The sequence below is a fragment of the Macaca fascicularis genome, chromosome 1, assembly GCF_037993035.2.
Source record: "Macaca fascicularis isolate 582-1 chromosome 1, T2T-MFA8v1.1".
Taxonomy (NCBI): domain Eukaryota; kingdom Metazoa; phylum Chordata; class Mammalia; order Primates; family Cercopithecidae; genus Macaca; species Macaca fascicularis.
This window is the reverse complement of record NC_088375.1, coordinates 114,804,055-114,815,388: the sequence shown is the minus strand read 5'-3', so window position 1 is coordinate 114,815,388 and position 11,334 is coordinate 114,804,055. Positions and strand designations below refer to the sequence as shown.

Genomic DNA, 11,334 nt, shown 5'->3' with positions numbered 1-11,334 from the left:
ACATGGCAAAAACCCCTCTCTACTAAAAATGGAAAAAAAATAGCCAGGCAAGGTGTTGGTGCCTGTAATCCCAGTTACTTAGGAGGCAGAGGCAGGAGAACTGCTTGAACCCGGGAGGCAGAGGTTGCAGTGAGCCGAGATTGCGCTAGTGTACTCCAGCCTGGGTGACAGAGTGAGACTGTCTCAAAAAAAAAAAAAAAAAAGACAACTTGACATTCAATTACTTCACACATACAACATGCCTCATGTTCTCTCAAAAACTGGACTCTACGGGAAGAGAATGTCTCCTTTAGCAATGAATATTGATGGTGATGCTAAAAGCTGGGACATCATTCACTATGCAATGGGAATTGTTCAACTGTCCCTGGAAGATTACCTTGGCAGCATGTTGTAGGATGGACTGAAAGAGATGAAGAGGATACTTCAAGAATCTAGGTAAGAAATGAAGGCCTGGTTTATGTGTTGGTAACAAAACAGAATACAGGGGCAACTGAGGCAGGCCCGAGGCAGAATGGCCGCTAGTTTAGACAGGACTGGGTGTGAGCACAGAATTCTCATGCACGCACTTTCTCAAGCCAGAAACCTGGATGGCAGCCCCCCACTCCTCCCACCTATCATTCAGCACTACCAACTTTACCTCCACAACGCCTCTTGCACGCATCCTTTTCCTCCCTGGTAACATCATTCCTACTTGTACCCACCACAGGCCTCCCTGTCTTGAAGAGTCACCCATGAAACCGATCCTCAGCAGTGTTGCCAGAGTGCTGTCCAAACTAGTCTCACTATGTCATGCCCTTTCTTAAAAGCAACCACTAAGGAGAGCCCCAGGACTGTCAGGACTGTCAGGGTGAGCCTGAGGGCCTCAGCATAACATGGAGGGCCTCTGAAGACCTGGGCGCTGCCTAACACTCCAGACTAATTCTCATCAATCCCTGCCCTAGCCCCAGATTCTCCTACTTTGTGCCTCAACAATTCTCCAAACTCAGCGCTTCCTGCATGCAGCATGCTTTTACATCAACCTAGGCCAGTGCACGGCATTCCTTCTGCTTAGAGGGTCCCCAGCTCTCCTGCCAGTGCATCCTTCCCAGCTCCTTATTCACCATCCAAAGCACCTCTTTTTACACCCTCCATGTTTTGTGCATATCTAGTTGCCCTGCCGTTAATTTTTCATTTATATGTCCTGTTCCTCACCCCTTCACTGACATATCCCGAGGACAGTAACTCACCATGTCATCTCTCTGTCCCCAATGACTGACACAAAATAGACACATGGGCTGATGGATGGAAGGATGAAACACAAGCAAACCCAACTGTTGGGATGGAGAGAGGAGGTGATGGGGAGTCGGGGAGCAGAATGCTTTGAATCACAAAGCAAGAAATAATTCAAAGATGAATTTTCAAGGTGTTGATGAAACTGAAGAAGCTGGATCATCATGATGAGAGCTGGGAAAGAGGAAAGCCACACAGTGGGTGTGGTGCTGAGAATGAACTCATTTGTGTGATATGAAAAGTGAGTGGGGTTGTGAGAGGCCCATGAGCAGGGAAAGGGAAAGGCTGATGAAGGCGAAGCCCAGCTGCCAAAGTTATAAAGGGACTGGGAATTAGATCCAAAACCTGAAATTGTGCAATGCCTAGAGCATTTTTATACTACAAAAAAAGGAAAATCTGCTTTTGAAAATTGAATTCAGAAGAGAATCTCCCACTCTTAGTTGACTCAAGTGAGGACCACGCAACCTCTCTATCTACATGTGCTTCTTAAGACATCGGGGGACTCTGGTGGAAATTGGAGGGGAGTTCTTTTCCTTTATCTTGGCCCAGGATCCAACCCAATGGTAATGAGCAGGGAATGGAGTCAGCGATCTGAGGCATGAAAGAGGTTCATTATGAAGTGAAGAGGGAAGGCTGGATGAAAAGAAAGTGGCTTGGCCACTCTGTCCCCAAAGGCAGGGAGCACTGGGGTCAGTTGCAGACTCCAAAACAGTCAGTAATCTGTTCTGGAAACATGAAGCTCCCTATTGAACAGTGCAATCTTTCCTCAAGAAACGGAAGAACCAGCACTAATGAAGTCAGCTCTTCTTCCAAAACAGGTACTGGCGACAGAGGGGTGGATGTGAGATGGGCTCTGGGCCTATTGTCATCTTAGCATGAACCCTGGCCACTGAAGTAGGAATACCCTTCTCATGAGCCCGGCCCTAACTCCCTCCCGCACCAGCTGGAGTCTGTCAAATCCCTGGTGTAGCTCTGAGCAGAACAGCTCTCTAGGCACACGGCTAGTGAGGTCACCCAGGACCTGTGCTTGGCTTAAGGCGCTGCCATGGGACCCTACATTTCATTTTGCACTGATCCCTGTAAAATATGCAGTGAATACTGATGATGAGAACTTCTTTCAACAGGAGGCAAAATACCTATTGCTGACCTATCGTGGGTAAATGAAAAAAGCTCCCTGGTTCCTACAGGGCAGATCAACATCTTTGTGAAGTTCAGATTTTCGAGCAAAGAAAGCTTCATCAGGCATGGCGGGGCACACCTGTATTCCCAGCTACCGGGAGGCTAAAGGGGAAGATCACTTGAATCCAGGAATTCAATGCCGGACAAGACTTCATCTCTAAATTTTTTATTAAATTGAAGTTAAAGAAGGATCTAGGGACCTTTATTCCAGCTTTAACTGTGGACTCCTTTCCTTCTTTCATTTTACCAATGAGGAAAGTGAGGTCTGGGAAGTGAGATGACTTTCCCAATGTTCACCTAGGCCACTGCCTGTAATGGTGACCTAGGATTTGCTACCTTTCAGATGAAAAGGGGGGCTGAAGGCATAGAACTAGGAGGTTGCCCTACCAACATATTTATAAAGGGCGGGGAGGACCTGGGATGAGACACATTTAGAAAGAGGGCAGAGGGCAGGTTTAACCAGAAATCAGCTGTCTAATCCATTTGTCTGGTCCATACAGCCCAACCTCCCATCTGCACGTCAGCTTGTGGACGTGGGTGCTGCATACATTAAGACAGGCAGAGGCTTCGTGGCATAGAAATAAAAGTAGCTGGGGGTGAGAGGAACTAAGCAAAGGGGTCAGGAGGGCAAAAAACAAGCAAGTATTCTTTTGTTTTAGAAGCAGAATATTTTTGCAAATAAGAGTGAAGAGTGAAAATCCTGCGTTCTCATTTCAGTTTTGCCATCGAAGTTAAGTAAATCTTTTTACCTTCTCGCATCTGTTTCCTTTCCTGCAAAATGAAGGTTATGGCTCGTTTCTAAGGTCTGTTGCCAGTGACACTGGGCTGTAAACATGTAAGATGATTTGCATCCTCTGGCACCTGCACACTTCTGCAGCTAACCTTCATGATAACACAAGCCTCCATGTGCTTATTTGTTTGTGTGAAGCCAAAGTTATTTGAGAAAGTGGTTTCCCAGCCATCCCCTGGCTCTAGTGGCACCTGGCACCTCACTGGGAAAGGGGCATCATACCTCTCATAGAGTTGTAAAGGATCAAGAGGTGGGGCCAAGGAGGAACCGATTCCCTCCCTCCCTGATATCTGATGACCGCTGAACTGCAGAACTTAATGCTGACTTAAATATGGCCTTTTATTTTGACATTAAGCTATGGATGTTTCCAAGAAGGTTTTAAAATTCTTTGACAATCACTAGAAATTAAAATGGGCAGGGCCAATAAAGACAGTGCCTACTGAAGAGGAAACAGAAACCCAGAAAGTCATGCTTTGCTCAACACCACTGCCAGTTCATGCCAAAGCTCTGCCCTGCACACTCTACTCACAGCACACCCTCAAAGGAGATGCAGAACTAGTTACTTCTTTCTTCATGTTCTCAGGAAAGGGAGGCCATGCCTTGTCACTCCCTCATCACCCTGCCCCAGGAGCTGGAAATCCCAGAGGACACAGTCCATATGCACCGCAACTGCCTCTCTTCCTTCTGGGATCCCAGGAGCTATGATACGAGACTTGAGGACGCCCCTCAGCAGCCCCTTCCCTGCAGCACTGAGCAGGAACACCTTGTAACCACCTTGCCTCCTAACATTCACACAAGCCCCTGAATCTTACGAGAGCCTTCGTGTTTGTCATTTTGTTTGATTTTCCCACACCTTATACCTGCATCTTTCCACTGCACGGATGAGAGCAAGATCAAGAATACCTATAGGGCTTGGTCTAGGCTGCAGCAGCACTGACAGTGGCTGTGTGAGTCCAGGGAATCTCTGGCTGTGAAGTCATGTCTGTGATTTCCACCAAATCTACTAACTTCAACACAGAAATCAGCAGAGCTACTTCAGCTGAAACCTTGAAGTGACCCTTGTTTCAGACAATCGCTAATGCTACTCTTGACAAGAGAAATGTCTAGCCAGATCCTTTTCCAGCCCCTTGACAAAGTGAGCTAGCTTTTCCAAGGTCACACACTGTCCTTTCCCTCACCCAACAAAGCCAGCTAAAGTGGACATTGCCTGATTTGCAGCAGTAGTGCAGACTCTGACTTAGAGTTCCAGAGTCCTTGGCAGAGAATCTGCTTAACGCTGAGCCTTTGTTGAATGTACCATCTTGCCCTAGCATAACATGTGAAGTCTTGACATGAAATTCCCCCCTGTCCACCTCCCACCCCCTGCAGCCCCAGAGGCCAATCCTTAAAGTCATACTTATAGTTGGCAAAATAATTCACCCCAAGCAGGTTAGGCAGGCAGGAAACAAAATCAGCCTTCACCTTCACCCTTAAATGGTGTTGGAATGTGTAAGCATCTATACCTCTCTCATGCCTGTCTCCCTAGCACTGAGCACTATGCCCGGCACTTGCCCACTCAGCTGAGGGGTGAAATTCCCAGGGTCTCTGCTCTTAATGAGACACAGCCCTGGGGCCTGTGGAAGGCCAGTCATACACAGATGGTATCAGAACACCCAGGCAGGGCTGGGCGCGGTGGCTCACGCCTGTAATCCCGGCACTTTGGGAGGCCAAGGCGGGTGGATCACAAGGTCAGGAGATTGAGACCATCCTGGCTAACACGGTGATACCCCATCTCTACTAAAAATACAAAAAATTAGCCAGGCGTGCTGGCAGGGTCCTGTAGTCCCAGCTACTCGGGAGGCTGAGACAGGAGAATGGCGTGAACCTGGGGGGCGAAGCCTGCAGTGAGCCGAGATCATGCCACTGCACTCCAGCCTGGGCGACAGAGGGAGACTCCATCAAAAAAAACAAAACAAAACAAGAACACCCAGGTAGAACCACTCCCTACCTCAGCCCTTGATGCTTTCAGAAAAGCATCTCAGTGGAGTGTCTTCAGTGAATAAAAGAATGCATGGAACTGCTTCCAGTGAATCCCTGGTCTCCAGGAATTGGTGTCTGGCAATTCCTTTACTCAGGTTGGAAATCCTTCAAATATATGTGTGGGAATGCCAACTAGAACACTGCACGTACACTGACACCTTTTTCAACTTTCTTAAAATCATGGGGCAACGTGGTATATGGAACACCTTGCCGCCCACCTCACTGGCTTCCAAAGCTGAGCATTCCTGACTGCTGAAATGAGGCAGGGCACCAGCTGGATGCAGAGAGCATTGTGAACAGTGGCCTGGATCTCAAGGGAGCAGCTGGAAATTGAAACCCATTGGAATGTGCTTTGGGTTAGCAGAGATGACCTTGAAACCACAGTCTAGCAGCAGAAATCTGCACTCTACGGGGTACTTGCGGCTGTGATAGGGAGAGAGGAGCAAGCACTAGGCAATTCGTGCTGGAGACTGGCCAGCTGTGCTCCTCCCCTCCCACATGGGCAGAGAGGACGGAAATTATGTGAATGCCAAGGGCAGCTGAGCAAAGGAGTCATGCCTGGGGTTTTGCTTTATTAAGTGAGCTGAGTTGCCGGAATGAAGATCTCAGAGAAGCGGAAGAAGGCTGACTGAGTGGCGAAGACGGTGAAGGCCAGCAGCAGCCTTCCACACCTATTCCATTGTCATCGGATGGACAGCCAAGACAGGCACTTTTCCTGGCTCTTACTTATTATAGTCATGATTTGGAGCAGCTGTGTGAAAGGTGGCCCACCAGGAGCAAACAAAGTATGTTGCACCTTGCATTGCCCTTTGCCTCCATACCTCCCAGCAGAGGAGAAGATTTGAGCCTTACGTATTATTATACTTACTGTAATCCCCAAGAAAGAATGGGGGGTCTCTAATTGGTCCTACAGAGTTCTCAACCCTGTTTGCCCATTAAAATCGCCTGGGGAGTTTCTATAAAACTACAGGAACTTAGGCCTCACTCCAATTAATCGCTCTCGTCATTTAAAAGGCAAACAATCCAAAAAGCTCTCCAAGGTTAAGAAAATCTGTAGCTTAAACTAATCAAACCTCAAGAATTCCAGGTTGACCAGGTACAGTATTTCTAATTGGAATGTGGGCAGAGGCCCACTCACAGCAAATTCAGGGTGAAGTAGCACAGATACTATGCAAATGTGCCTGGGTATGGGTATGACTGTATTCTAACGCAACTTTAGGTACAAAAATATGCAGGGCAGATTTGGTAGTTTGTCAACCCTTGTCCTACAGGAACATAGCTTCCATAGGTAGAGCTGAGTGGCATTTAATGTGTGTCAAAGAAGAATGACATGGTAAAAGACTGATATGGATTTAATGACAAATATTCCATATTGGTTGCTGAACACCAGAATGCTGTCCAAGGAACCATCATTAAATAAAACAACCTGAAAATAAGGCAATTCTCACATATACAAGCACACTCACACAAAACCTGTTACTTTTAGGATCATTATTCACTATTTTAACAAACAGCTGTAAAATAACATTACAGTGAAGAAAAATGTGCACAAACTTCAGAAACACAGTTTAGATTGTCTATGAACACAGTTCCTTAATTTGTATTTTTTCACATATGTACAGTCTCTTGATTGTAAAGAGACCACATGGCTCAAGGGGTTAACTTCTCATTTTCTCCTTCCAACTCGGAGCTCAAGATTTAATCAAAACCATTTAGCCTATTTAAACTGCTCCAGGTTTTGCTTAGTAAAGAGCAGCAGCAGAAGACTGCTCTTCACCAAATTCTCCAGGAAACAAATAATACACTTGCTTCCACCATCATTAACGAGTTGGTGGAAAAAGTCCTCAGATGAACGTTTTCAAGGGTGAACCGCAGTTAACAGGGTTTGCCAAAGAAATATTATTCTAAAACTAGATAGAAGAAACAACCTCCTGAATGCATTTGACCTCACTTAATGCAGATAAGTTCCCTGAAGAACTGTAAGAAAAAATGGAATCACATTTTAAACGCACCAATAGAGTCGGGCGTTGGTAGTTGGATTGTTTTCTTCTAAGAATTTGCTCATAGAAGGGATATCAAAGTAGCAGCTGACTCTCTTATCCATGGTAATAGAAATAACGAGAGAGGTAAACGAAGTCCAAAGATTCCCACTGCCACTAAACTATTTTACATTAGCTTCACTCTCCACTCCCTGTTGAACCCATTCTCTAAAGTTGCTGATACGTAGTATATTTGATGCAGACAAGACCAGGCATAGCAATGGCAGCAAAAAAAAAAACCAAAAACCAAAAAACAATAAAACGGATAATCAATCCATGAATAATCAAAAGGTGGATGAGATTTCATAGGCACAGACTTGAGAGAACTTAAAACAGCTGGAAGAGGTAGATATACATGGAAAGAAACTCACAAAGCAGTAAGATTACCTAAAAATTGGCTATATTATTTTCAGGTGGGTCTAATATGCTTCCTATTCAGATTAAAATCAGAATTCAAAACGGACACTTGCTTTGCTTGTATTACTCCTGACTAAAAGAAAACGAGAATTAATGTCATTCAAAACTGTCTATAGTTTGAAAACCTATTTGCATTTGTGAATAACAATAAATTGATTCAGAGGGCAAGATCAACAGGCATTATACAAGCCCAGAATTATCAGGATTTTTAAGTGTTTTTATAACCACAAAAACATGCTTTCCTACAGTCCCCAAAGAGGTTCTTTACTAGAATACAACTGATCAAGTATAAATTACTAGCATCCACAGAAACTTTGCTAAAACTGTAAAAACAATCTCGTAGCTTTTTCCCCCTTCAACTGTGTCCAATATTTTGTGAAGATGCTTCCATGAAATGTGTAGGGTAACAATCACTAGTGAAGAAAACAATACCGCTTTCCACAACTCTAACTTCTAAAGGCTAACCTAGGGCAGGGATCTTCAGCATAAATAACTGAAATCTACACAAGAGTCATCTAACTACAGCCCCCTACTAGAAATGGAACATGGCTAGGATACCCCAATTAGGTGACAAAGACCAGCTTTGTCAATAAGGACATGTTTGGCCCTTCTAGGCTAGCCTTAAGTTTTTCATCAAGCATAAGAATTTTCAGTGTCCTTATTTTATTATATAAATCATGACAGGCAAGTCTTCCTAGCAGCTGAGCTGGAGAATGCAAAAGGTCAGGCTACAATTATTCACACTGTCCTCAGCCTCTCTTCAGGACAGCCTGCACGCTCCTGTTCCCAGGCCTTCCCTAAGACAGGGGTCATAATACTGATCTAACTCACAATGATGTGAGAAACAACTAACAATTATTAAAAAGCATAAAGCACTTTGCAAATATCAAAGTGCTATTTTGGCATCTATATAACAACCAGAAAACATTCATTGTTTGTGCTATTTGGCAATTTTGCATTTACACCTCTCCCTGACTGGGCTCTCCTGGGTAAAGCCTTGAGATTTCTACTGTGCCTCCACATGCAGGAAAAAGACACTCTTACTTAGACTAGATCCCTCATATGCACGGAGGTGGGGGTTAGTGGAGGTCACTAACAAATGCTAAGTGAAGGCAAATGAGACCAAGGAGTTTTGCATCCCAACAATGTCAACACTTTCCTGGATTTCTCACATAAAGGCCAGCAAAACTGCGAGCTAGCTGACTTTTTAGCAGGTCACTGGGCAACTGTTGATGGTCTCAAGTTCACTTGAAACATCTACATCAGGGTGAGGTGCAAAAAGGAAAGTCACGCATAGCTGTGATTGTTCCTTTTCCCTGCACTTAAAAGACCACAGTTGAGACCTGAAAGAAATACTGGATGTGGCACACACCTGGGATGGGGCGAGGGCGGGGGAGGGGGGTCATCCAGGTAAACCACCTTGACCCAGCACGAAGCTAGATTATTTTCAAGGAAGTAGCAAAGAACCCGGAACAGAATCAGGATTTCCCACATCTGAGAACCAGTTATTAATGAATTTGTAAACCCCAGACATTGCCCCTTGAAATGAGAGTGCGGCGTTTTTCAGCCCACTTTCCCTTGGATGCCTCAAAATAGCAGCTAACTGTGGCTCAGAGAAAGGAAAAGTACATTAAATATCCTTTCCTATGTGACAAGGTTCCCCTACTTTTTGTGAGACAACAGGTGATGTGCAGAGACCGGGCAAACTCTGGCTTACCGCTTGGTGGAACCAAGATAGAATCACTTATACTTGGTTTTATTTTGCCCCATAGCCCTCATTTACACCCTCTCCCTGCAGACTCCTACAGGCCATCGCGGCATACCCTAGTCTATTGCCCGCCATCCTGTTCCCACCCCAGCCCACGAACTGCCCTTCCTCAAAGTCCTCAAAGCGCCTGGTCCTCCAAGCTCTTCACCCCCTACAGCATGTATTTAAGGAAGTCATCATCCCAAGCGCATCTCCTGAACATTTCTTCCATGGAGAGGAGGCAAGTATAGCACCGGGAAAGAACAACTCTTACTCAACCCTCCTCCCACTTCAGGAAACCCCGAACACCAAAGGCTCCCCAGTCACTCTCAGATTGTCCCTCCCGCCCCTTCCCCATTTCCTTCCCCTGGGTCAGTCCCAGGACATCTACCCCCTAGAGGCTCCCCAGAGGGCAGCCTCCCTCGGACCCAGCCCCTAGCACAGGTGCAGCTTCTGGTGCTGCGCGAGGTGCGTTTTGTAGCGGAAGCCTTTGCCGCAGCCCGCGCACTTGTGCGGCTTGTTGCCCGTGTGGATGCGGCGGTGGCGGATCAGGTGGGAGCTCTGGATAAAGCTCTTGCCGCACTCGATGCACGTGTAAGGCTTCTCGCCCGTGTGCGTGCGCTGGTGCTGCGTGAGCGTGGAGAAGTCGCTGAAGCGCTTCTCGCACTGGCCGCAGCGGAAGGGCTTCTCGCCGGTGTGCACACGCAGGTGGTTCACCAGGTGCGAGTTACGCCCGAAGCCCTTCCCGCACTCGCGGCACACGTAGGGTCGCTCACCCGAGTGCGTGCGCTTGTGCGTGAAGAGGTGCGAGCTGACGCTGAAGGTCTCGCCGCACTCGGAGCACATGTAGGGCTTCTCGCCCGTGTGCACGCGCTGGTGCTTCACCAAGTCCGAGCGCCAGCTGAAGCGCTTGCCGCACTCGCCACAGCCGTGCGGCTTCTCGCCCGTGTGGATGCGCTGGTGGTTGGCCAGGTGCGAACGGCGCACGAAGCCCTTGCCGCACTCCCCGCAGGCGAAGGGCCGCAGCGCCGCCGCCCCCGCGCCGCTGGCAGCCGCGTGCGCGCGCCGGTGGCTCAGCAGATGCGAGCTGAGGCTGAAGGCCTCGCCGCACTCTGGGCACGGGTAGGGCTTCTCGCCCGTGTGCAGGCGCCGGTGCTTGAGCAGGTCGGCGCGCCAGCTGAAGCTCTTGCCGCAGTCGGCGCACAGGTTGGGCCGCTCGCCCGTGTGCAGGCGCAGGTGGTTGGTCAGGTAGGTGTTGCGGCTGAAGCCCTTGCCGCACTCCCCGCAGCGGAAGGGCTTTTCGCGAGGTGGCCGGGCCAGCGGGGGCCCGGCCCCGAAGCCCCCCGCCACACCCACCCCCATCATGCCCACCATCGCGTCGCACTCGCCCGCCAGGCCGAAGGGCTCCAGGCTGGCGGCGGCAGCGGCCTCCGCCAGGCGGTGAATGCGCTGGTGCTGCAGGAAGGCGGCGCCGGGACTGAAGCTCTCCCCGCAGTCGGGGCAGATGGTGGGCGCGTCCATGATGCTGGCCACCAGGCTATCCAGCTCCCCGAGGTCCATGGCCATGGGGTGGTGGAGCCGGTGGAAGCGGCGGTGGGCGGGCTTGTCACCTCGGTGCCGACTCCCCAGGGAGAGGTGTCGCCTCCAGGGAAGTACGGGAGGGGCCGGCTGCTCCTCTTCCTCCTCCAGCCGGTTCTCCCCAGCACTCTCGTCCTCCTCCCGGAGGCTCCGGGATATGCTGTCAGACTCAGACAGTCCTGGGAACATCGCCATGTCAGCTACACCAGATTGGGCATCCTCTTCCCCATGGACAGGAACGCCTTCTTCCTCATTCAGCTGCCCCCCTGCAACAGAAAAAGGTGGCAGTGGGGGAT

General features: G+C 48.6%; 1 protein-coding gene across 4 annotated transcripts in view; it reads right to left on the bottom strand.

Annotated features, from left to right (window-relative positions):
* Positions 1 to 6,591: 6,591 nt before the first annotated feature.
* ZNF697 (zinc finger protein 697) overlaps positions 6,592 to 11,334 on the bottom strand; it is a 29,575-nt gene continuing 24,832 nt past the window's right edge. For all 4 annotated transcript variants that reach the window (XM_065547015.2, XM_045364567.3, XM_065547022.2 and 1 more), the window contains one exon: positions 6,592 to 11,304. In XM_065547015.2, coding sequence (XP_065403087.1) covers positions 9,896 to 11,304 — 1,409 coding nt within the window. In that variant the 3' untranslated portion in view covers positions 6,592 to 9,895. The remainder of the gene's footprint in view (positions 11,305 to 11,334) is intronic.